Source organism: Alligator mississippiensis, chromosome 3 (genome assembly GCF_030867095.1).
Source record: "Alligator mississippiensis isolate rAllMis1 chromosome 3, rAllMis1, whole genome shotgun sequence".
Taxonomy (NCBI): Eukaryota; Metazoa; Chordata; order Crocodylia; family Alligatoridae; genus Alligator; species Alligator mississippiensis.
This window is the reverse complement of record NC_081826.1, coordinates 14104356-14131819: the sequence shown is the minus strand read 5'-3', so window position 1 is coordinate 14131819 and position 27464 is coordinate 14104356. Positions and strand designations below refer to the sequence as shown.

General features: G+C 42.1%; 2 protein-coding genes across 2 annotated transcripts in view; one reads left to right on the top strand and one right to left on the bottom strand.

Moving 5' to 3' along the window:
* The window catches only part of TG (thyroglobulin), a 213670-nt gene that overhangs the window by 136856 nt on the left and 49350 nt on the right, over positions 1-27464 (top strand). The window lies entirely within an intron of this gene.
* Positions 249-27439, bottom strand: SLA (Src like adaptor). Its single transcript, XM_006274778.4, has 8 exons — positions 27217-27439; positions 21386-21479; positions 13506-13605; positions 7910-7996; positions 6634-6737; positions 5695-5826; positions 3864-3996; positions 249-2251 (listed from the first exon to the last, which is right to left on the bottom strand). The coding sequence occupies exons 2-8, from the start codon at positions 21444-21446 to the stop codon at positions 2032-2034; spliced, it is 837 nt and encodes a 278-aa protein (XP_006274840.1). The 5' UTR covers positions 21447-21479; positions 27217-27439; the 3' UTR covers positions 249-2031.

Sequence of the window (27464 nt, the reverse complement as noted above, 5' to 3'; positions counted from 1 at the left end):
TGCAGAGTAAATACTAAAATGCTGTCAATATGATCTTGTTAGGATTTTTCTCCTTTCTTTCTCAAATGATAGTCACATCATGATGAGATGTTGTAGGTTCTAGTAGTCTGATCCTGAGACTGAGCATTATAATACCTGCATCTTAACCCCTCTGCTTAGCAAAGACCCTACCAAGTTCATGTCAAATTTAGCTCTGCACCTGAATTTAGCCAAAAGGCTGATTATAATGAAAAAAAACAAAGACATCATTTAGAAAATTGTAATGCTTTACATATATATTTCTTTGATTAAGACTTGGACACCTTAATAACATTAACACTGAACAGTAGTAATATATTAAACTGTACAAACAACTAGAGTTCCTAAGTTCCTTCCCTTCTGTGATGGTCAATGTTTGTAAGTAAATTACATTCATATGTTAATGTTCCCTAATGTGCTAAAACAAGCAATGAACTGTTTGCATGAGTCACGGTGAACTTTTAGCACTAGTGTAGCTGATATTCTGCAAGACCTAATGACAGGCATAGCCAGATTTGTGCTAGGAGGCATGCACAGAAGATATATGAAAAGGAGCTGATCTCTACTGCTTTAGCTCAGGTGGTCACCAAGATCCATGCAAAGCAGATATAAAACACTACCAAAGCAAAATGAATCATTCTTGATATCATTTTGCATCTTTGGATGTGAAGGACTGCTTAGAGCAGAAGGGAGTAGCAAAGCAGACTGGAAGGACTCAATTGTCATCTCATTTATAAACTTTTAAAAAAATGCATGTTTTAAAGACATAGGAGATACTCTTATCCGTGAAAGATAAGATTGCCCAGTCTGCATGTTACTAGGATGGGTTTACATAGCTCTTTACTATTTTATGCATCTATTTTAGACAAGAAGGTCAGAAAAGTCTGCTCTGAACATATTGCAACAGATAGATCTACATGCTAAAAAAACTATAAATACAATGCATAAATATTTGCAGCTTTCGAGGGAATAGGTTAAGATCTGAATACCTATACAACTTGATGCCCACTGCAGTAGGTAAGCCTTAATCTGACCATACTTTATATTTCAGTTAAAAAATGTTACCTTCCTAGTAGGTACATTTATCCTGAGCAGCTGAACTCTACTCTGTTACACCTGTGGATCCACCTTGAAGCCAATTAACTCACTCAGAAGAAACTCTCAAATTTAGACTCAAGATTGTGATTCCTTTGTGATGTTTTGGTATTGTCAGCAACTGGGTTAAAAACTACCAGAAAACAGTTTCTAATTCTCCCCTCTCCCCAAAGAAGGAGAAATTTGCATTAGTGAAGTTCAGAATCAGGGAGACCAAGAGATTTTGAGAGGAAGCTAAACACCAGCAGGCTTTTAATTTCTTAAGTCCCGGACTTCTGATGCCATGAAAGTGGAAATAGAAGTAACTTTGTATCCAGTTTTCTTATTGCCATCAATCTTCCAGAAAGGCAGGAAAGGTGCTGAATCACATGTCCCATCCTTGCTTCGTGCCGGTGGGCTGGATACAGCCGATCTACATAATCAAGAACCACTTTGGTGTGTAACCACACTAGGCACTGTTTGCTTCTGTGAATGGTGCCAGTACAAGGCCTACTCGGAGGATGCAAATGGGTCTTTAAGTAGCACCAAACCTTGTGCTGAACCCTGGTACAGTGACGGGTTTCACTTTTATTAGAGTCATCTGTTCACGTAGTCATTTTTAAAGTTTATGTAGAGTCTCTATCTCCACTTTAATTTCTTTGTGAGCAGATTATAACTGAAGGTGCGTCCCTTAGTATGTACACATGCAGTGGCTGAGCTGGTGCCTTGTACAAGGTCTCTGGTTAACATTCAAAACACAGAGAGTGCAAAACCAAACCCAGCATTATGAAGTTAGCGTTGCTTCCCTTGAAATGTCCCCTTTGATCACCAGGCAGTTTGCTCACGTCTGTGAGCTGTGGAAGGGAGCTGGGCTGTGCAAACATCTTAGCCTGGTTTAACATCTCAGTTCTTTTTTTGTGGACTGATTCAGTCTCAGGTTCAGTCGTCATAAAACAGAGTTGGGAAGTGGAAGTTATTTTTGCGTTTGTTCCCCGTGTATATGAGAGACTGGGTTTTCTTCTTTCTGTTGTCTCTGAAAGAGGAGTTGTCTTCTCCTGCTAGGGACAGATAAGAGGCAATGCTTTCCCTGAGGCCGAAGCTGAGGCAGGAATCGTCCATCTCCAGAGCGCTTTCACTTTCTTGATTATTCATCTGTAGCCTTTAAAAGAACAACAAACTGTTTAACGTTTCATGTATTTACACTGGGTTTATTAGTGCGTTAGTTTATGATATAAAAGAAACAGCGGTTGGCTCATACCTTGCTGTAAAAAGTTCTGTTTCTCTTATCTCTTTACTTAAACATGCCTTATCCTGGCAGTATCTGAGCATCTCTGGCGTATTGAAAAATAAGCTAACCACTGTGTGTTCTCTCTCTCTCTCTCATTACTTGCACGTGCAAGTACATTAGTGTGTTTTGTAGATGGGTAGTGAGTAGTTTGCTGGGGCAAAGCTAAGCTGAAGAAATGAGGTGTGCTTGTTATTTCTGAAAGTGATTATTTCACCACTTACTCTTATTTCCTGTGGAAATTAGCTCCTTTTTGTCTAAGGAGCTGAGAAAATTTCTGTCTCTGGCTTCTGTAAAAAAAAAATCCACCCCCATGATCGATAATATCTGTATTCTGGTGGAAAGCAACTGTTTTGTGACGATCTGTCCGTGGAGGGATAGTTAGTTGCTCAAGGAAGTGGACCTAGCTGTACCTGGGTAGCAATAGGTGATTGAAGCAGGTGGACAGAGGTGTAGGAAAGAGATCTTTAGTGCGTGTACAGAGGCCAGCTTTCCATGACGAGAGGCTTATTTTTTCCTGGTAATAATGGGTGTCTGTATATGACCATGGAGGCTGCTCCGATGCGCTGTAATTGTCTGCTGTAATTACAGCGCGTTGGAGCAGACTCAATTAATCGAGTCTGCTCCAGCGTGGCAGTTACCGCAGTCCAGCAGCCTCCTGCGTCTCATCTGCCAGTGTCCCCAGGCTTCAAAATGGCAGAGGGGGTGCTTGCACTAAAGTTCATCAAAGGCGCTTTAGTTCAAGTACCCACACTGCCATTTTGAAATGGAGGGAAGATGATACACGAGACGTTGCAGTGCTTTAATTAGAGCAGCTCTCGAAGCCACTCTAATTAAAGCACCCCCTCCCCACCGCTGGAGCATGTGTAAAAGTGCCCAATCTGTTCCCCATTCATCTTCTTTCCAAACTAGGCCTCCCTCTCCTGATACCTGACCATCATTCTCCAGGGACACTCATAAATCCCAAGGACTTCAAAGTGGGATCTGTATGAACGGGAAGCAGTATAGAAATGGGAATATGCTCACAGTGACCTGTGTTGTTAAGGAGATGGGCCATCACAATTTGGGCAAGGTGGAGGTTTTCAGTTTGTGTGGGTCCTTTCCTATACATAACAGCCCTGGCTGTCAGCTTCTGTAAACTGCGTGTGTCTTTGTGCGCGTGTGTGCGACTGGTGGGGTCCTTTAGCAGACTTTATTTTACTTGGCATATGTCACCCATAGTAGCCCTTACCTTCCAGTAAGAAGCCGTGGTGTTATTCCCCCAAATTTGCTTTGGTTGAACATTTACGCAGCGATTTTTCAAAATCAGAGGAGAGAGTAGCATACCCAATTCCCACATTCAAAGGCTCTCATCAGCCTTCATCTTTAACACTGACTTCAGAAGTGAAAGGTTGCTTATCATTTGCTACAGCTGCAAGTGCATTTTACTTTAACCTGCACTGAAAACAAACAGGCAGACGTTGCCTTTACACATAGCGTGTGATACCTGTGCATGTTCCTCCAGCTGAAGTTTTTGTTTCTCATAATCACCGGGTCTGCCTGGGTCCTCGCACTGCTGTTGTTCGCGCACTGTGTGAGGCAGGGTGTGGTAAGGATGCAGCAAAGCCCATCAGCCACCTCTGAAAAGAGAAACAATACAGGATGAGTTTTTATGCAGTGCTGCCCTATCCTTTTTCTCCTTTTCCAGCTGGTAGTTTCTCCACTGAACATTATTGAGGTGGGCTTGGAAGGATCCAGGGTTTTGTAAAAGGGGCTGTGGGAACAGCAACTGGTGCTGCCGGGGCAGCTGCCCACCCTCTCTCAGTCCCCCTCCCCTGGGACAGGTAGACCGTGCTCTGGACACAGCTGCTGGGAACTTCTGTTAAGTCCCTGAAACAGGGACGAATTCTCCCCCATTTTCAGCACCCTCTCCCGGTGGGGTGGGTGGTTTCCTGGGCACACTCCTGCCATGTGGTCTGAAAGGAGAGTGCCACTCTGCCACTGCTCCTTGCTTTTGGATCCATCCTTCGGTATGTTTGGGGTGGACACTTGCACACTGTGCATTGGGGCACTGTTTAATGCCCTGGGGGCATTACAGCAAATGGCATTAGGTGGTTTGCTTCTTCATATGTGGACCTTTTACTTTAACATGCCTCCAGTTATCCGTGAGCCTGATTCTCCTCTCACTGCAGTTTTCACTTTGCTGCATCTCTCTTGGTTTTGATTTGCAGCTGAGACCACTGTTTCCCTTAGTGATACCATTGCGCAAAATTCAGCTCAGAGTTTAAGGCCAAGTGAGGCCTGTGCACCATTTCATGCAGCTCTTCTGACTGAGCAGCATCGTGCTGTCACTTTGCACTGTGGCGCATGACTATGCTAGAGATAAGGCAATGGAAAATCAGGTGGCTAGTGTGTACCATACCTAAATGAAGCATAAATATTCATTTGCCTTTCTCAAAATACGGATGCTTGTACAGATTCCAGTGCAAAAATCAGAGCAACCATTTGGCTGCTTTAATACTAGAAGAGTGAAAATCATTGTAGAATTGCCAGCTGCTCTCTTATTCCATGCAATCTTATTTCATTATGAGTTTCTGCATTTCCTCGCAGGGGCAAAAGCTTACAGTGTATGACACCTGAATGATGTTGATCATTTTAAGCCTTTAATTCAAATATTTTCTTAACAAAAAAGAGAAACTTCTTAACTAACTAAAAAATAATAGAGGAAAATTTTATTATCCTAAGTTATCACTCCTTCCATAATACTGATTAAAAAGTTTCCTTGTTATTCATTACTACTTCTACATGTATGTTATTAAACACTCAACTGTACTTTAGGTCTAAGAATACTTTTTGGCCAACTCTGAGTCTTTCAATCTGCCCAAATTATGCAAATACTGTGGCTTTACACCCTTTCAATGATTGAATTACTGTTAATTGAAACACTAGAACCATTGTTTTTTACAAACATTGCGAGATCAGTTTATTTCAGTCCTCCTTCCTCTTTCATTTTAAACCATTCTCATTTTCAGATGCCGTAACTGCAGCAGTTAGTTAACAGTAGCACTTGATACGAGTCTGCTTTCTCACCTGAGTTGAACCAATATGAATCCGTTGCAACCGACATAATCACTTTGGGGTGGCAATGGGAATTTAGTGCATAATGGCTATACTCTTGGGGTGCATTCTGCTTTTAGTTGCATTGATGTAGATCCAGCAGTAAGCAGCTAAGGGGATTGGAATCGGCAGGACCCCAAGGTAGGTGCTGTACAGGAGTTTAGTGTTGCTTGCAAGGCATATTACAATTCTGCAATTGCTGATAGTCTCGGTGGTCTTACCTGAATAGTGATTCACAAGGTCCTCAAGGCACTGAAAGGTTTGCCGTGGAGAGATGTAATACCAGTTGTTTGGCATGCGGAATATTCTGTAATGTTTCACTTGCGTGTGTCGGACTGACAGGGAATATAATCCTGGGGAAAAAGGAAAACTGAATGATGTCAAGAAGCCACAAACTAAGGAAAATGTTCTAGATGCTGACCAAAGTCAGATGATCTCCAAAGTATGGTACCATGTTTAGAGGGGGCTTTTGGAGGATGGAGAACTTAAGAAACTCTCAGCATGTAAGTATCTTAAATACAGACAGAATAAGCATAGGGTCTCTGGGGCCTGTGATTATAGCTATAAGCCCATTAATATCTTTCTCATGATACTATGTAATAGGCACTGTCATCCTTTTCTCCCCTCCTTTAATGGGCCCTGAGGAAGACAGGATTGTCTTTATTGCCCTTAACATGCTTGTAATATTTGTAGTCCTGCATTAAAACAACAATTAAAATCAAGATTAATGCTGTAGGGTTTCAGCTGGTCACCTGCAAGGGGCAGAAAGGAATTTGTAGGCTCTCTCTGCATCCATTTCTAGTCATCCTTTTTAGGCTAAGGCAAAACGGTATCTTTCTCTCTGCTTGAATGGAAGTTGACATTTTTGGGGTATTACCATAGTGTTAATACTGCTTATGTGAGCCAATGACTGTGGCACTCTCCCACCCTAGTGTTACTGATGTTTCCAGCATTGCTTGTTTTGTAGATGATTCAAAGACATCCATGCTGGCTTGTATGTGTTTGTATTTTTTTAATATACATATAACTAATATATATATATAGTTTAAATTTCCAGACTGAAATGTGTGAAGTGAAAAAAGAGAAAATTGCCATAGAAAAGCCAACCAAAAGGAAACACCTCGGCTTGAAATGGGAGAAAATATGTAATGTTTTCTCACCTTTCCGAGTTTCACTCTCCCTGATCATGAAAGACCCGAACTTGGTGTTGGGAAGTTGTAGGAGTTCCTCTGCTTTCTCTCTTCCAAGCCCTTCAAATAACCAGCTGTGAAAAAAGAAAAAAACCCAACACATTTGGGGATGACACAAGTGAGGCAGACAGCAGCAGGTGGCCCTTGAAGTTATAGCACTAGCCAATAAAAGTGATGGCAAAAATAACACCATGGCCTTCACCAGTCCCTCAACTATTTCCAGGCATGTATCCTCAGTTTAGGAAGTAAATCCTAATCTCCTTTTTCATGCCATTTCATGCATTACTTTCAGCAGGACTACCAACAGGAGAACAAGGAGCAAGGCTCAATGTTATAAGGGAAAGCAAAATCCTTCAAGCTTGCTTGAACTGAACATTAGCACTTTACTAGTGAGAAATAAAAATCACTGGATTGAAACATTTAGAGCTTTCAAACTTGTGAGTCATATTACCCACATTTATTAAGCCAAGGAAAAAGAAGCAATTATCTTGATGTGTGAAGCCAAATTGGCTTTTCATCAGTCAAATTCCACTGGGCTTTACTGGTGAGAGAAGAGAATCAAGCCTATTGATTTTCTCCTCCACCTGGTTTGAAATACTAGAATAGGTTACTTGCCACAACGAAGGAGCTGGCCTGTAATGGGGACTGACCTATAATTGTAAGCCATAGGACCTTCCATCTCGGTTCTAATTTGCAGGGATTACATTTTTTAACAATCTTGTTCCTCAATTTTTTAGCATTCTCATTTTGTTCCAGCAGACCTGTTTCCTGTAAGAAATCTATTCATCTCCAAGAGTATCTCTCCCTTCCTGCACGCAGGGTGAAATTCCCTGGGTGTAGAAGGTCAGCACAAGAAGCTTAAATCCTACCCGAACCATCTTTGTTTTAAATGGAGCTTAAACAGTACTTAAGTTCCCTGCTGACCTTTTTGCAGGAGGGAGTTCCACCTCTACTTTGTGTAAGCTGGATCTCTTTATCAGTCCCTTAAGTTAGAGCCCAAACCACAAAAGTCTAGACCCAGAACTGAATCTGAACTTTTTTTGGAGTTTGGGGTTATTTGAAACTGATACTAGTTCAGGCCATTTCTGAAATAGATTTTATGCCTGTCTGGTTATTAATTGTAATTATTATTGCAATTATGGTTGCATCAGAGGGCCTAGATGAATGTGAAGGCTTATATCGTAAATCGTAGTATCACAGCCCCTGTAGTTTTGGAATGCCAGAGAGATCGGAGGGTAATACTCACCCGTGGTAAACCTTTGCTACGTGTTTCCCGGGAATATAGTTTTCTCGACCTGTTGTGAGAGAATGGACTCTCCACCAGCCTCCTTCACTGTCAAACCAAGAAGATAAGTATTGTTAGATGTGTTTGGGGGTCCTGCCTTCATTTTAGAAATGAACTAAGCCAGAACATGGTCCAACAGGCAATACGTATTAGCTGGTCAGTGTTTTCAGGTATACATGAACACATTTTAGTTTCTTTCATATATTGTCTGTCTTCTGCATACTATTGTTTGCTACACCCTTGCTACAACTGGCTACGTAAATAGACACATATTTTAGCTCATTTAAGCTGCCTACATAATGAGTCATTTTTCTGTAGTCCAACTGAACAGTTTGCCTTCAGCTTTTCAGCTTTCTCATACAGAACAGCTTTACAACCCTTGGTTTTGATTTTTTAACTTTTATATCCAGCTTGTGATTGCACTTTGCGTGGAACTTGAATGTTCTTTTTGTGGGGGTTTACTACAAAGCTTTCCTCAAATGAAAATCAGCCTTGTGTTTTACTCTGATTCCTAGAATTGCATGCGCCAGGGATCAGCACCTCTAGAGCAATATAGCCCCGTTGAAATCAGTGTGTACTCTGGCTCAGAATGGATATCCTAGGAGTGAGCAGAGCTCTTAGCAAGATGAGTGGTTTCAGTTTGGGACGTATCTGCTATGGTCCTGGGTGACAGCGAGGGCCAGGCTTCCAAAGATTCAAACCCATCCAGTAAGCATCCAAAAACTCTGATAATGATCCCATGGGGACTTTCAAGGCTCCATAATTTTTATTTCTTTTCTATTGAATATATGAAACTTCCTGTTTCCAACTGATGTACCAAATACCCTGAGAGTAGCATTGCTTGTATTATTTAGGTATTCTCGCTTTTCATCACAGCCAAGAAGTTTAAGAATAAAAATCAGAAACAAAACCCAAACCTAAACCCCAGATATTATATCCCAATCTCTCACATTCCAGCCTGAAGAAACCCCAGGGAGGAATGATCCCCCTCCTGGAAGTATGTAAGTGGAGGGATAGGTTTGTACTGCTCACTTATGCATTCTGCTTTGTAATGGGCACCGGTAAATGGTAAATGGGCATGTGTCCTAAGCAAATTCTGTTTATTGTGTTGACCTAATTCATGCAGACAATTCCTATGAGAGCAAACAGAGATTTCAGCACTGTCTTGTGAATCTTTACTTGCACATAGTTGTTTGAACTGAAGACTTAGAAAAACGAAGAGCAAGGAACAGTGTGTACTTCTAGTAAATACTATTTGACATGGTGTCTCTGGCCACCGTTGCTCTGACTGACTGAGCTTTGCTGCTTTTCTTCAAGATTTATTTCTGGAATGACCTGGCAGAGACGGTATCTTCAGCTAAATACATGTAGTGGGAAGCTAAAATACATTTAGGTCACCATGAGCCCCTGTGGGGAGCACAGACCTTTTCTTTAGGATAGCAGAGCCTGTTTATTAGGGCTGTGTGAAATTTCGCTGGCTGTTTCGATTCGACGCTGTTTTGACTCATTTCGAGTTCAAAACAGCACAATTAAATTGAAACAAAGGGCTCTGAAACAGCCTCAAAACAAAAGGAGGCTAATTGAAACGTTTCAAAAGTTTCCAAACATTTCAAGTTTCGAAGCAGCCAGGTGGTGGGAGACGGGAGAACCAGGGCTGAGCTCCCAGCGGCTCCGCAGCCCCACGTGGCTCAGCCGGGACCGCAGCCCTGGCTCTGCCCACCTCCTGCCGCCAGGCTGCGGGAAGCTGATCACAGCGCAGGGGAAGGGAACTGAGCCCGATCACTCAGTTTCCCTCCCAAGCCCTACAACCGGGCTGGGGAAGGGAACTGAGCCCAGCTGCTCTGAGTTCCCCTCCCCAGCGCTAGATCGGGCTGGGGAAAGGAACTCAGCCCAGCTGGGCTCAGTTCCCACCCCCAGCCTGATCGTAGCGCTGGGGAGGGAAACTGAGCGATTGGGCTCAGTTCCCTTCCCCGGTCCCAGGCGGCAGCACCCGGCTTCCCTCCCTCATCTGGCAGGCAGATCAGGGGCCCACAGCCCTGGGAGGACTGGCACAGCCCCAGCAGCCTTTTGTAAAGGGAAATCCTGCCTCACCAGTCTGCTGGATTTCTTTGAGGGTGTCACCAAGCACATGTCCAACTGGCTCCCCTTTGCCCTTTAAAAACCATTTGACAAGGTCCCTCACCAAAGGCTTTTAAGAAAACTGCATGGGATTTGAGGAACTGTTCTTCTGTGAATTGAGAGCTGGTTAAAAGATATACATCAAAGGCTAGGGCTATAAATGGTTACTTTTCAGGATGGAGAGAGGTAAAAGTGAGGTTCCTCAGGGATCTGTGCTAGCCCTATTTTGTTCAACGTTTTCATCAATGACCTCTAAATAGGGGTGCACAGTGAAATCTCCAAGTTTGCAGATGTTACTACTATTATTGTGGGTAGTCGAGTCCCAAGCCCATGAAGAGAAGCTGCAGAAAGATCTCACTAAGCTGAGTGGGTGGGCAAAAAATGTCAAGTGAATGTCAGTGTTGACAAGTGCAAAGTAATGTACCTGGGGAAAAAATACCCTCAATTATATGTTTACAGTGCTGGGTTCTCAACTAGCTGTTATGACTTGGGAAAGAGACCTTGGAGTCGCTGTAGATCATTTTTCAAAAACATCAGCTCAGCGTTCAGCGATGACCAACAAAGCCAATAAAATGTTGGGCATCATTAAAAAGGGAATTGAAAACAAAACGAAGAACACCATCATCCTGTGCTATACAAATCTATAGCGCAGCCATATCTTGAATGCTGTGTGCAGTTCCAATTTTATCTCCTTTTGGAGATGTGGGGACTGGAAAAGGTACAGAGAAGGGCAAACAAAATGATCAGGGGCCTGGAGCAGTTGCCATACCAAGAAAGACTATAAAGGCTAGCACATTTCATTGTGGAAAGGAGAAGGCTGATGGGGGGATAACATAGAGGTTTATAAAATCTTGAAGGATATGGACCAAGTGAACAAGGAACAGTTATTCACCAAGTTCCAGAATATTAGAACTAGGGAATACCCACTGAAATTAGTAGGTGACAGGTTTAAAATTAACAAAAGAAAGCACTTCTTTATGCATGCATAGTTAACTTGTGGCATTTATTGCCACGGGAGGTGATGGATGCACATCCAGGTTCAAAAGGGGACTGGATAAATTCATGGATGATGGATCTATTAATAGCTATTGAACTGACTAGTTGGAGATGTTTCCTTTGGCATCTGTAACCCAATAAATGATGGAGGGCAGGGAGGGTATTTAACAGGGATAGATTACTCTAGAGATATTCACTTCAATGCTGTCCCTGCATAATGTGCATTTTTGCCACTACAAGGGATAGGATACTGGGCTAGATAGACCATTATGGCACTTTTTATATTCTTATATTTGCATGAATCATTTCAAGTGCTTTCTCTTCTGTGCTATAAACTGAATCAAAACAGGAAAAGGAAAGTTCCATTTAATGCTTACTTTGGCACTTGTTTATTACAAGGATACACTCTCGATCACTCCACAACAGATATATATATGAGAGAGAAAGAGAAATATTATATATATATATATATATATAGAAAGAGAGATAGAGAGATATCTATATTTATATATATTCATTCAGACTGAATATATATAGTCATTCAGACATATGCACCCCATGACTAATTTTTTTAATGAAGTTCAGAAATTATTATTAGAGTGTTACCTAGAGAGTTATCTGTGTTATCCAGATAGTGTATGCAGTAAATATGATGCACTTCAAAACATAGAGGACTGAAATAGCAGGACAACTGCTTAACAGATTGAAGAAATCAAAGGAATTAAGAAACCGTCCCAAGGGAGAATGGGTTGGTGACAGATTACCTCTGCTTCAGGCACCTGATAATGTCAGAAGTGAATTGTATTGCACGCACAGAAGAACTAGGTAGGAGCCTCAGCTGATGCAAATTAATATAGACCCTTTGGCCTGGAATCTCCAGTCCTCTAAGCCCAGTTTGTATTACTTGTGCCATGTAAACTGGGGTTTGGTCAGAGATCACTGGTGGAAATTTTTTTTCATGTAGGGGTAGTTCTTCATCAAGAAGGAGGTAAGCGGGCCAGCTCCTTCATCTGTTATGCCAAAGCCCTTCCACTCCTGTCACAAGGAAGGGATCAAATCCTGGGTTCTTTGTGCAGGGCACTGTGTGGTCATGAAGGGGAGGGGCTGACAGGGTTGCACCATGCTTGATCCTGTGCTGCTTCAAGGCTCTTCACAGGTCTTATACCAGTAGCAGAAGTTAAAGGGCGGAGGCTACACCTCTCATTTCTGCCAGAGTCATGTGGACAAGGATCACGAAGCCACTACCAGCATCTGTGGTTGCAGTTTTGCACTGCTCCCACAGCTTGGACATAAAAGAAAAGCAGGTCCATTGGCTTCAGTCTATTCCAGTGGAGCGTCTGGCTGTGTATCTTTGTTTGCAGGACTGTCTATAACACGGCTGAAATGAATCAGAATGGGAATTGGAAGCCAAGTTTGCACTCATCGATTCATACATAGATTCATAGATGTTAGGGTCAGAAGGGACCTCAATAGATCATCAAGTCCGACCCCCTGCATAGGCAGGAAAGAGTGCTGGGTTTAGATGACCCCACCTAGATGCATATCCAACCTCCTCTTGAAGACCCCTCATTGCGGTCCATGGTATTTTCATGGGAACAGGTAGATTCACCAAAACCAAAAGGAAAGTGTTATCAAAATGATTGTGTTGGAAAAGTTTCTTAAGCCCAGGATGGAACATACGGAGGAGGGCGGTGCAGGCAAGAGGGAGAGTATCCAGTGAGCAGAGTGCAACAGGGAACTCCCTTGAAAGACTCAAGTCAAGTCTCTCTTGTGCCTGACTTGAACTATTCTGAGAATCTCTTGCTATGTTTTTTATTTATTCTTCTCCCCCTCTTTTCCCCCAGAAAAATATCAGAAGATCTTGGTTTCATTCTGCATCAGAAGTGACACAAATATCAAAACCTCGATCCTTTTTTTGCAAAGCGGAACTCTTGATTTCTGGCCAGCCCTAATGTTGAGTAGGATCATACCTCAGGGTATTCTTTGTCAAAGGACTTAAATAGGAATGTAAGTCCCTCCAGGTGTGGGAAAATTTGGATTAGGATTAATTGTCTGTCTTCTACTAAAGTTGCAGTTGATTGAGCATTCAGATGCCTATACAAAGCCAAATCAGTCTTGCCCAATATTTTTATTGACTTCATGAAGGGTTAGTCAAGGGTGAGCATTTTGCATTCCCTGTACACAGGGTCACCACATAAAGTTCCCTCTTGGTTGATGCAGTACGGTGCTGACTGCTCCCTCTGCTCAGTGAGAGTTGAATCTCATGTGAGTAACTGAAAGGACATTGTCTATGAAGAACTTCCTCATGAGCAATGAGAGTTTCCCAGAAGTAGTTGAGTCTCAGACATTCTCCCATAGAAGAAAACAAAACCTAGTATCCATATAGCATAAAATGAAACAATAGCAGTTGTATTAGAGTCTGAGTGAAATGGAAACAACTTACTCTGATAACACACGTAATTTCTCCCCTACTTGAAATATTGGCTCGCCGATATCCGGAGAGGGATAATCATAAAGGACAGCAAGGAAGTCGCTCTCCTGACCTAGGGAAAAAAATGAAAATGCCATTATTAATATTGTTTACAGTCTGAGCCGGACTTTCAAAAATGTTTTCCAAAATGGGACCCTCAAAATGTAAGTATATGCATGACCTGAATTTGGGCTTATGCTTCCATTAATCTTGTATTTATTTGCTTCTAATTAACTGAAAGCTTACAAAGCGTCTTTGACTGATAATGACTGTATGTTAGCAAGAGACTCATTCTGAAACTACCGTAATGCATAAAGTTTCATAAGCTTAGGAAGTGTCCCAGTCTGAGTAATATCTCTCTATATGCAGTCTTAATTTCAATCTGAGTAGTGCTGATTATTAGGTGTATGATATTTAGGTAGGTAAGGGTGGATATTGGGTTTTGTTGCATTGTTCAGCTGTGGTGCTCTTTTCAAAGATATGCACGTAGGTTAAGTATAGCAAGAGGGGGATTTCTTTGTAAAATCAGTCTGAGGGGGAGACGAGTCCAGGAGAGTTGGCTGTACTTTAAAGAGGCCTTACTGAGAGTGCAGGAACAAACCATCCTGATGCACAGGAAGACTAGCAAGTATGGCAGAAGACCAGCTTGACTTAGCAAGAAACTCTTTAGTTAACTAAATCACAAAAAGGAAGTTTATAAGAAGTGGAAACTTGGACAAATAACTAGGGAAGAATATAAGAGCATTGCTCAGGTATGCAGGGATGAAGTCGGGAAGGACAAAGTGAAATTGGAGTTGCAGTTAGCAAGGGATGTGAAGGGTAACAAGAAGGGTTTCTGGCTGATGCAATTACAGAGCACTAGCCATCAACTCTGAAAACTCGTGGCTATCAGGAGAGGTCCTGGATGATTGGAAAAGGGCAAACATAGTGCCCATATTTTAGAGAGGGAAAAAAGAGGATTCAGGGAACTACAGACCAATCAGCCTCACCTCAGTCCCCAGAAATATCATGGAGAAAATCCTCAAGGAATCCATTTCTAAGCACTTGGAGGAGAAAAGGGTGATCAGGAACGGTCAGCATGGATTCACCAGGGACAAGTCATACCTGACCAACCTGATTGCCTTCTACGACAAGGTGACTGGCTCTGTGGATGTGGTGAGACCAGTGGATGTGGTGTACCTTGATTTTAGCAATGTTTTTGATACCATCTCCCACAACATTCTCACAGGCAAGCTAAGGAAGTACAGGCTGGATGAATGGACTGTAAGATGAATAGAAAACTGGCTGGAGCATTGGGCTCAGAGTGTAGTAATCAATGGCTTAATGTCTAGTTGGCATCAAGTGGAGTGCCCCAGGGATCAGTCCTGGGGCCGGTTTTGTTCAATGTCTTCATCAATGACCTGGAAGATGGTATAGAGAGTACCCTCAACAAGTCTGCAGATGACACCAAGCTAGGGGGAGTAGTAGATATGCTGGACGATAGGGCTACGATTCAGAGTGACTTAGACAAATTGGAGGATTGGGCCTAAAGAAATCTCATGAGGTTCAACAAGGACAAGTGCAAAGTCCTGCACTTAGGATGGAACAGCCCTATGCACCAGTACGGGCTGGGGACTGACTAGCTGGACAGCAGCTCTGCAGAAAAGGACCTGGGGGTGACAGTGAACAATAAGCTGAATATAACCTAGCAGTGTGCCCTTGTTGCCAAGAAGGCTAATGGCATCCTGGGCTGCATTCGTAGGTGTTGCCAGTAGGTCAAGGGAAGTGATTATTCCCCTCCACTTGGCATTGTTGAGGCCACATCTGGAGTACTGTGTTTGGTTTTGGATCCCCCATTACAGAAAGGATGTGGACAAATTGGGGCGAATCCAGCGGAGGACAACAAAAATAGTGAGAGGGCTGGGGGACATGACTTATGAGGACAGGCTGAGGGAACTGGGCTTATTTAGTCTAGAGAAAAGACGACTAAGGGGGATTTAATAGCAGCCTTCAGCTACCTGAGGGGGAGTTCAGAAGAGGATGGAGCTGGACTGTTCTTAGTGGTGACATGACAGAACAGGGAGCAATGGGCTCAAGTTGCAGCAAGGGAAGTTTAGGTTAGATATTAGGAAGAATTTTTTCCCTAGGAGGGTAGTAAAACACTGGAACAGGTTATCCAAAGAGATGGTAGAAGCTCCATCCTTGGAGGCTTTCAAAACCCAGCTAGACAAGGCCTTGGCTGGGATGATCTAGTTGGAGCTGGTCCTGCTTTGAGCAGGAGGTTGGACTAGATGTGACCTCCTGAAGTCCCTTCCAGCCCTAATTTTCTATGATTCTAAAACAATAGGAAATCAGAGAATTAATGTCCCTTTTCTTTCTGGTGTATGGTTTGTTACTAGACAGGATAGCTAATTGTCTGTTCTTTTTCTCCCTAATTACATACCAGTGATGGAACACAGACTTTCTTCATTTTTGTCAATGGAAAAGTAAATTCAAGTGATCTGTCCATTCATATCCATTTGTAGTTTTGAGAGCAGAGGTCAAAAAGTAGGAAGTCCACAAGGAAGCTCCCTTTTCCCTGTTCCAACATCACACTTTGTTTTAAATGATGGATTCTGAATATATTTCTAATAACATGCTAGGGTGATACCCTTTATGTAAGGACAACAGAGACACCTCTGTGCCTTGTAGCCTTCCTGTCTTGGTTCAACATATCATAGAAAGGGATTGGAATAGATAAAGTACGTTAGAGAAAGTCACAACAGTGAGAGATCGTAAGAGATAGATGCAGACACGTGCATGCACTTCCTGTTGTGTCTGTTCCTTTCTAGATCGTCTTTAGCTTGCTAGTAGCAAATGCAGTGAATTGAATTTAGGGCAGAATGTGGAATGAAGGCTGGCATGGAGGTATAGGGTGAAGTCTGGGCATCACTGCCCAGAGCTATGTAGTTCAGGATAGTGGTAGAAGACTAATTTAAAAAAAAAACTAGAGCTGTGAGGAAGTGTGATATGGAGAAGTGCTCTATTAATAGTTATTTTTTCAGTAATGGGTTTGGTAGGGCAAACCCCTTGTTGATGTGTAAATAATGGGGGCGAAAAAAAAAGCCTTAGGAGTATATTGAAAAGGAATATAAGAGATGAATCACTTGTGCGTCAGTTTTGGATGGATTTTTTTTCATTGAAACTTAACCACAATTAGAAATGATCTGTCAAGTCTGTAAATTTAAAGAAGTAAAGAACAGACTGCGGCTTTTTCATGGAGGCGGTCCTTTTAGGTAGTTAATAGCCATACAGTGTAACTACCTATTAGGTAGTTAATAGCCATACGTTTGTAGTGTCAAATTCTGCAGCTGGGATGAACTGGTCAACAGCATGTTTGCTAATGGTATCAGTCGTTTTTCTTTTGACTTGGGCCAAGAAATTAAGTGAGGCAGGTATCCAAAGTTTTACCTCAACTCAACTCCCGGGTTTTATTATTGTATAGTAAGTTTGAAAGAGGCTGTACATCTACATGCATCTACAATTACTTTCCCTTTATGGAACAGAAATTCAGAAATCTTGCTGGTGAAAGTCTGCCTTGTGCTTAGTTTGGCTAAATTACAGCAGGCTGGAATTACTGATCAGCACGATGCCGACCCCTTTTCTAGGAATCTCAGAGAAATCAATGCAAGATTAATTGAAGGGAAAGTACGCAGAGTGGGGCTGGAGCACTGTTCCCCTCCATTATCGCTACGATGAGGCAGGAGGAGTGTAGAAGGCAGTGCTAAATGGAGGGGCATTAGCTTAAATTGATTGCATATCATTAAAATGCCTTAGCATTTTAACTTCATGGGGCTATTTATAAAGGTTTCATTTCCATATTGAGATAGGCGGTGGAAAATGAACTCTGCTTATCAGCCCTTCTTGCTTGTGTGCACAGTCGCTTCCACGCTGCCATGCATCAGGGGATGCGTCACTCTCTCTAGACGGCAGGGACTATCACTGCTTTCACATTTTTTGTTTTTCTGTTTTTGTTTCAATTTTGCACATAGGCTGTGTTGTTCCGAGCGGGAGGGGGCATCATAGAACTAACTGGCACTTTCCGTGAGCGTGACTTCTTTGAATGTGTCTCTTGATCCAGAAGACAGCACCAGCTCAGGTCATTTATTCAAACCCTTCCAGCAGTCCTCCACCTCGCGTACCGTGGGGTTTCATTTAAAATGGAGTGTGAAGCCAAATCAGCCCACATTTATCGTGTTGCAAAGCCAACGAGCCACTCCATGATGTTTTTTCAAAACCCCAGATCACCCCAGGTTTGCCTGTATCTCTTGCAGACACCCGTGCTTCAAAGTAGGGACCCTACAATAATCCTGTTATCTCAAATCCAGTCTCAGGAGCGATCGGAGGCATTTGATCGAGTCCCACCCCCACCTCCATCTACCAACCTTTTGCCTTTGTAAGACTAAAACCTGACCAGCAGTTTTCAAACCCAACGTCTCTTGCAGTTTTAGACGTTTCCTCTAATGGGGAATGGCCTAGCAGTTGCAGCAAAAAATAAAAATAAAAATCTAAGACGGTTATTTCCACTTAATCGGGTGTACTCTAAGGTTTCTAAGCTAACACGCTTATAACCCCCTGGGTGCCTTGTGACTCTCAAGTGTTTTTAAACAACTCGCTAAGGGTTCAGTTATGACTTGTGCTGCACACCTAGATGAGGGAGCCAGGGGGCACAAGCACCTGCTAACATGCCAGCATAGTTTAAATGAACACTGGGACTCTTGTACACACCGCATTATTCCTCCCCTGGGGTAAGTGGATAAGAAAGGGCAGAGAAAGCTGGAACCAGGGTTCCCTCCCATCACTTTCTGACTGCCACGGCTCAGTTGTTATTGGGGCGTTATAATTTAGTGCTGGCAATATCTGCAGGAAGTAGGGAAAGCATTATGACTCAAAGGTGTCTCTGAGCGGGTTTGGACCGCACTCGGGATGTGACTGCAGCTGATGTAGACAAACCTGAGCTAGTTTTAACAAGGCGGCTCAAGTACAGCTTGCAGGCTGGCAAACTAGCACAATGCTAATCCTCAAGTATTCATCCATATCCCAGGGCCGGGGGCTGCACCCTAGGTTGATCTCTGTTAGACTGTTACCAGGGCCTGAGTATAGTAGTTTAAGACTCCCTTAGGTAGGCCAAGAAGTGATCGCACCTTTCTCTTTCAGTATGCTAAGTGATTGTCTCCTGTGATAGTGCAAATTATGCACTATGCCTACTTTAGGGCTGTGCTTAAAATTAGATGTTTTGTGCATTGAGGAGCACTAAAACCAAGAAGAAAAATATAAGGGAATGCATTCAGTACAGGTCTAAATGGGACTGTAGGAGTCAAGAACCTGGAAATAAAGTAACCATTTAGAATAGGTAGTGGGTCCCAGCTTAACTGCCCTCTTTCTCCTTCCTTCCTCTTAGGTTTGCTTTCTTTTACTTTTATTTCATTCCACCTGTTTCAACACCACTGGTAGCTCAGCAAAATGTAGCACCCTAAAACATCCTCCCTCCCCTCCTCACAATTATTTATAACATTATATGAAGGTGTTTCAGAAACAGCAATTTTAAAATAAAACCATTTCTTGTGCAGTAAGTGAGAAACTACACCGCAGCAGGGGATGCTGATGGAGGCATTGTCGAACATACCTGTTTTTTACAGCTATGTAGAGAAGTGATGTGGTCTAGGAAACAGTCTGGCTCACGGATTGGTTTTATTCCCAAATCGCTATTATTTTCTGATACACCTTTGTAAAATTGTGCAGTAAGCCTGAAATCCTTCCAGGTTCAACCCTCCCCTGCCTCCCCCCATTCATGGACTGAAGGAGAAATTCAAGGTTTGGCTATATGGGATTGACTTTGTTTTGTTCAGAAAAAAACAAACGACTGTACACACATTGGTTTGACTCATGTACCTGCACTCTTCAAGGTCCTTTATCCTTTGATCCCTAATAGAAATCTCAATTCTGCTGGATCATTGTGAGTGTAGTTATTAGCATGGTGACTGGTGCTAAGTTAAAGCCAAATACAAGCATTATGAAAGGTATTGGATCCATTTTTCAAAAGATGAATGACCTGATCCCATGTCTACTTGAAGAGCAGAAACTTAGCAAGCACCATCTCAGGACCTGGGGCCTGCCCTTATCCGTGGAGCAGCACAGACTTCACCACACGCCCTTGGCAGTGTCCTCTATCACCAGGCTGAATGCAGAATAAGGAGAGGGGAAGGTGGTTCTGTTTTCAGGGCCTTGGTTTCTATTGCAAATAGCAGTAAATGCAGTAAGACCAGGTACACACATTATACTTTTTCCAGCGTAAGTGATTGGAAACTGGTCTGTACCCATAACAGAGCAGAAGTTCAGCACATGCAGACTGGTTTAAAAATGGTGGTACCTGATCTAAGATTTGCACCATCCCAACCCACAAAGGGCAAACGTGTTCTGTTTGCTACCCATCTAAACTAAGCCGCTTACAGAAAACCACGTAACTTCTCTCGATTCCAACGCAGGCTTTTTAAATGTCTGTACCTAGCCTAAATGGAAGGTAGAAATCTCCCCATGAAGACTTGAACTCTCAAGTCAATTCACCTACATTGGGGACCTTCAAGAAAATTGTTCCCTGTGTCATTCATTACCAATCTCCCAGCTGTTCAGCTTCCTCAGACTTTTAGAGTTTGAAACTCCTGGTCCTTGGTTCATTTTAAAAATAGCACTGGAGTTTCTGCTCCCCTCGGGTCAGATTTGTCACCTGTTGTGAGTAAGAGGGAGCCCACAGTTGGGCTCCCCTTGAAAGAAAAGCCCAGGGAAGGAATTATGACTCAGAGTCACATTTCTTCTGAGTCGCATTTCTTCCACCGTTCCTCTTATGCACCTGGTAAAAAGCAGTTAGCTTCACCCTTTACCTATGGTATAACATGCTTTCCCCCTTGCATCAGCTACCTGGCATGCCATGGCTTAAGAGCTACGGCTCTGCTCATTCCCCCCCGCCTTTCCCAGCTGTAGGTGGCCTTTGAACCCTGTTTTGCTCATGTGGGTGCACTGGACCAAGGAATGCTTTTGGCTCTCTCTTGGGTGACTGCAGTGCTTAAAGGGTGTTGTTTTACACATTTGTTGTTATCTTTAGCAGTGTGGAAAGTTGGCAGCCTGCTAGCATTGGCACGAGCATTTGAAATGACAGTAAACATCAGGATCAGTGCACGTGATGTATTATTAGGGTTTTTTGGTTTTTAATTAACACCAATCAAGCCTAAGCAAAACAAAACAGAGGAGCAGGATTTTATATAATATGTGCCACAAACACCCAAATTGGCATATTTTTGTCCATGAAATAGGTCAGTGTTTTCTGATGCGCAGGGAGCTCGCCCCAAGGTGAAGTGGGAAAAGGGAGACTTTAACTTTTTTTTTGTATTTACTTTTATGAGAATCGTAGAATAATGATTCTCAGGAGTCATTTTAGTCTAACCTCCTGTTCAAAGAGAATCAACCTGATCTAAGCCATTCCCGCCAAATAGATGTCTAGTTGGCACTTTTCAACTTCCAGTGATGGAGATCCCACAACTGCTTGAGTTAATCTGCCCAAGGGTTTTATTACCCTGAGAGTCAGAAAGTTTTTCCTAATATCTAACCTAAATTTCTCTTGTTGCAACGTAAGCACCTTCTATCTGGTCCTGCCTCCGGCAAACATAGCACGAGCTATTAGCTGGTTGAAAACAAACTTCTGATGCTGAACATCCCAATTCCTGCGCAGCAAATGCAGGCATCCTTTTCCATGTGTTCAATGGTGAATTCAGATGCGTGTGCGAAAAAACCCGGAGTTTATGCATACTTTTTTTTCTTCAAAGAAATTAGGAATTGCTTACCGGCTTGGTTTGGCACACTTGTTTCTTCAGGGGCTCTTGTTGTTTTCATAGTGTTTCCCATTGCTCTCTTTATTTTTGTCAATGCACTTCAGAACTAAAACAAAAGAGACATTAAATGAGACTTAGAATGGCACCGGCTGTGCCAGCCCATCAAAAAATGACCCAATTTCAGGCTTTCAGTTTTTATAAAGTTTGTTTTTGGCCTTTGAAAGCTGATGGTTCACATTCATACTAGAGTTTTACATATTCGCTAAACTCTCACCACTTTGGTCTTTTATCAGGGGAATAGCAGCAAACCACAGCTAGGGAAGTTGCTCAGAAGTACTGTGTGTAGCAAAAGTTTCCATTACCAGAACCTCAGCACAATAGGAAGTCACAGAAAAACTGTGCCTATGTGAGCATTTTGACATTATTTGATCTATAAAACAAATGCCTGTTTCGTATCCCAAGGCACTTCTCAGCATTGGTTCTGCCTGTTACGCCGTTTTGCTGAGAAATGTCGGTAATGTTGTTCGGCAGTTTCCTTGTAATGAAGTCCTGGTCTCAGTGAATGTGCTCAGTGTAAAGAAGGTAAGGGTGGTTAGGGGATCCCACAGGAACAGCCATGCGGGATCAGACTAATAGACCAGTATCTTGCCTTAACCATCGCCAATACAAAATGCTTCAGAGGAAGGTACAGGAAATGCTGCAGGAAGCAGGTTTGAAACTAGTGGCTCTTGAAGGAACTTGCTTTAATCCAATATAGAAAGCTCCTTTTAACCCCATGTAAGAACCAACATAGACTAGAATAAGCTTCCTATTTAGCTAGAAGGTGGTTTATCTTACGGTACAGTTTCAGAGGCAGACTGCTTCAGCTGTGGCTTGTTTAAAATCACACGTGAATATCCAAACATCCTTACCTAAAATCAGATTATTTTTATCTCTTTCCGGAGGTTGCTATGAAGGGAAAAAAAAAGCCAGGCTGGGCTTGAATATTCTCATATGGCTGAATGTCTCCTGTATTTACAGTCTGGGAGCTCTGCAGAAAATGCTGATCTTGTCTAGCTTAAATATTTCAAAGGCACTTATCACCTGGTTGTTAGAGTCTACCATCGCCTATAGTGGGCCCAGTTTGAGTACTCGTACACATTTTGGGTGTCATCCCACTGAAATCAGGGAGACTTTTTGTCCTAGTTGGTGTAAGAGTATAAGATTCTACCCCGCTGCTCTACTGCACTCCAGGAACTTTACTGTTGAGTCCTCCTAGTGTCGGATACCATTTAAAGGTAGCAAAATCCGTCCTTTGCTATTGGCCTTGTTTCATTTAGTGAGACAGATGGCCGTGAACGCATTAATCCAACTCCAGCTTATGCAATTTTCAAGGGCCATATTCCTGCACTGGGTATCACAGAGACTCCTGACCCAAAATCTCTATTCCGTTGGCATCCATTTTGTATTTGCCATTGTCTAGTTTAGTGCACTGGCTGTAACACCTCTGGAGGATTCAGCTGCACCATATCTTTTTGACGCATCAAAAAAGGCTTCTTTTACAAAAAACAAAGCACTTCTTCAGTGCCCAAGTTGACAACAACCTAGAGGCTGTAAAGAAAACATCTTTTAAATAAGGTAGGCAGGTACTCACGTTTGTGTGAGTAATGGGGCCTTTTAAAGCAGATACAAAAAATCAGATCGTGCACCTGGTTCCTAGTTTGTGGAGATGCCTTAAATTGAAAGTTTGGAAGGCTTTAGTTTCCCACAAGATTAGTCTCCTGGACCCTCAACAAGCATTTTGGTTGTCAAGATACAGTTTTGTATCTTAGTATTTAATCTTAAATTGAATGTCTGTTGGCTACATATTCCATCAAGAATGGTGCATTTGCACTGCGGTTTCTGCTGTAACTGCAGCAAGTGTAGACATACCCCATCTAGCTTGGGTCCATTTGCTTGTATAGCCACCGCAGCACAGTGCACATTGCAACATCAGTCCAAGAAGCAGCATAGACGCTCAGATGGTTACTTTGCGCTGAGCTCTATGCTATCGCAGTTATTCTGCTCGCAGTACCTGAACTAGCCAACAACCTAGTTCCCGTAAGCCTATGCAAGCTGCAGTGGATCAAAAGGTGAACAGTATTCATGTTTTATCTTCCTAGAATTTTGATGCTTTATACAGCTATTTCTCAAATGAACCCAGCACTTGATAGTCATACTGTACACCACATCTTTTATAACTGGTGAGATCTCTAAGGGGCCTATCACTCTGGAAGTCAATGGAGATAGGCTAGAGATTTGAATTCAGGGACTAAAGTCTCTGGTGCTCTTTTCTCTAAAACGGACAATGCAGCTACACAATGGGCAACATTTTGGACAATGGACAATTCAGGGATTTGAATTTAGGGACCAGTCTCTGGTGCTGTTCTCTCTAAAATGAACAATTAACAGCTACATAATGGGCAACATTTTCACAAGTGTTTAAACGACTTGGGAGCTCAAGTCCCATTTTCCAATATGTCCAAGTGCCAAAATCACTTTAGAAAATGAGCCTTAAGGCTTCTAAGTCACTTAAGCACTTTGGAAACATCTCTAAGTGTTTTAACCATATGAAGCTGTTTAAGAACATGGCTTCCATTGCCTTCATCAGAAGGTATGTCCATAACCAATGCAGGGTCCTTGGCTGCTCACTTTTACAAAGCTGGATAATGCAAAGTCACTTACTTGTCAGAACCCATAAGGCCTCAATGCCTCTATCCATTAACGTGCTCCTCAAATAAGTCCATTAGTAGAACATGCGGTTATCTGAAGGTAGGCTATTCTGGTTAGACTATGCCATCTGTATCATCATGAAATGCTACCTTATTTCCTGAATGCCCCCTCTGAAGTCACTGAGATGAAGAATGGCAGAATGTGGCTTGTCAAACTGAGAAATTCTAAATGCCATGCATTAAATGTATGCTTTTCTTCAGTATTTGTTCAATTCCGCTTAGCGTTTCCATGTGATTGCAGTTATCTCTTTCCATTATCTATCTCAGTGACATTTTCCATCTTAAGATTTACTGACGTTAATCACAGTTGTTTACAATAAAGAGAAAAGAAAATGAAAAAGCGCAACTTTCCCATGATGAACTCCTCCAAAGTGATCGCATTTGCAAAGAGGAACCCTTGGACTGCCGTGTGCTTTGCAAATGAAGTTCACCATTAAACACTTAGCCAGAGTAACAGCATATTTGGTGTGCTCTAATGGGCTCAACAATACGTTTCAATACACTTCTCTCTCTGTGGGTGTTTGGAATGGAAACGATGGCATGAGGAACTTGTTCAAGGTGGGGGGAAAGGGCTTTGTGAATTAAATTGTTTGATGGTGGTGGGTTATCAATATCACCACCACCTGTTTGGCCTGGAATATAGGGATAGGGAATAGTAAAGCTGGGGGCATTAGACTTTGATGTCTTAGGAGGCTCTTTCCAGTTCTGTGTTACTCAGTTGATATATTTCTATGTTCCTCTATTTATTTAGCATAATCAAATGCTAAATAGCACTGCACGTGGTTAAGTACACAACTAGACTGTGCACGTAAGCAACATGTCCTTCCACGGCATGTGTGTTACTCCATCACCATACAATAAACCAGCTTTTTTTCTTCAATTTGGGAAGACAGATAGATAACTGTATAGTGGCATGCATTGTGGTTTATGGATGAGCCAGTTGTTTGTCATCCAACTAAACTTAAACAATTAGCTTTATAGGTTAAATTCGTATAACAAGGTGTCTACTGAAAGCATTTAAGTATCATAAATTTTGTGGCAAATGCTTGGGATATAGGCAGGGCAAATATATCCCCTATGTACAATAATTGCAGGTTTTGATGGCAGACTCATAGGCTGGTTCAGTGGGGCTTGCTGAAGATACAGTAATGACAGATGATGCCAGCAGCAGCCCAGAAGGCCTGCTGCAATTGCCTCACAATTTAGAGGAATAACAGTCACTGAAGGTTATATTGCAACCGTTTTTCTCCTTGGAAGGAGAGAGGTGGCATTCTTCATACAAAGATCAGTTCTGAAGTCTTTCACAAGGGTTTAAATTTCACTGTAAGGAATGAATTTGCACTCGGCATTCCTTGGCCAGTCTTATACTTTGGGGGATATGCAGTTTCAGACAGCAAATAATTCTAACCATGACAATTTGCAAGCACAATTCAAGTCACTTTGACCTCTCGGTGTTTGACTGCACCACAAACCGGGACTTAAACATCTAAGGCTCTACATATGTAATGAGCTCTTTGCAGAGAGACTCCTGTATCCACCCAGAGCCCTAGTGCCTTCAGTAGGACTCCACGTAGGCCAAGGAGTCAATCCACATTAACGCCATCAAAGGACTGTGGTCTTAGCAACCTAAATTGAGAACCTAAGTAATTCTAGGTATAGTTTTTCACTGAATATTTGCATCTCATGGATTAATAGAAATTATGTGCATCTTGTCCTCTGGCTTAGGGGTTGCATGCTGAGCTTGTGGCATAAAGGTTGAGAGTTCAATCCTGGATGTGAACTCAAACCTGCTCGTGGAAAGTGGGATCCTAGTTGTTGTCAGGAAACGCTTCGGATTCAATAATAACCTGAGGTCCCTTTTGACCCAAAATCTAAGAAAAGCAGATCTGGAAGGGATTTGCACAGGATACCTAGTCTAGCCCCCTGCATGAAGCAGGATCATACCTATCCAAACCATCCCAGACAAATCCATTTTCTAACCTATTAGAAAAACTACATAGTCAACCCTGACACAACCATAAGACATAATACCCTAACCTGCTACAGGCAAAGCAGGAGGACCACAGAGGGCAATATCTTGCTGCTGCAAAAAGATCAGCACAAAAAGTTATACTCCACAGTACCTACTTTTTAAAGAGGATACAGTGTTGGATTATTTAAATTATTATCGTATGTTTGAAATGAAACTGCTTTGTTAGAGATTTTGCAAAGTTATATTCTGAAGATTGAAGGGAGATTAAAAAAAAAAAAAAAGCAAAAGCATAAGCATCTTCCGTTCTGCAAGGAACAGGTTTACCAACTAGCACATTTCAGCCGCGGAAGTACCGGATTCATTATTTACAATATATTGAGTATGTTTTCTGCCTTACTGTATTTGTATATTTTTCACCTTCATTTTCAAATAGATACTCAAGACTGAATACTCATTAAAATCCATAGGAAATATGTGCCTAAGTCCTTGCAGCTTGAGAAACATAGTCACTATTATTGATAACATTCAGGAATCCATAACTTACACGTTTGAAAAAACACTTTATACTACTTGCGTCTTTAAGTATTTTACCCAAAATTCCTTATAAATCCCTTGTTTGGATGACTTGGCAAAATTTATCTCCCTGTACCTCTTGGGATGTAGTATGCACTTAGAAAAAGTTAGGACAGATCCTTAATGCTGGATCAATAAAAGCATATGAAAACCACTGCAAAATCTAGGTACCCTGAAAAAAACAGAAACATTTCATCACAAACCCCCTTGGCAATTGGATTAAAAAAGCCAAACCTGCTATTTCGTTTGTGGCATTTCTTTCAAATGAAGGCACATTAATCTTTGCCTCCCTAAAAGTTTTTAAGTCTTCCTCTAAAGTTTGTTTTTTTTTAAATTTTCAGTAGAAATAAAGTATGCATTCATTTCTGTTTTGCAGAAAACCATAGCAAGGAGCGAAAGGCCACATGATCTAATATACCTTTTCTATAGCTTCCATTTGTAAAGTCCATGCTTCAGCAGTTACTGGGAACAAATCTTTTGACTTAATATGGATTAGGAGATCTGGCTCACTAGTTAGAGAATCCTAAACATAACAGAGCAATGCTTACCTTTAAATGCAAAGCATTGTATTCCAGTTTGAAGTAGGTTTTAGAAAAGGAGAAGTCATACTACAGTGTTCATGCTGCTAGCAGGATCTAACCGATGAGGTTGAGAAGCAGCCAGTTGAATGAGCGTGTTGTGAAGTTCACCCCGTCATGTAGAACGGCACTTGTCAAACAGGCCACATACTTCCTCTCTGAGAAAGAAGGCAGGCTTGAAGTGTTTTCAACAGATGAGGTTCCTGTTCCAAGTGACT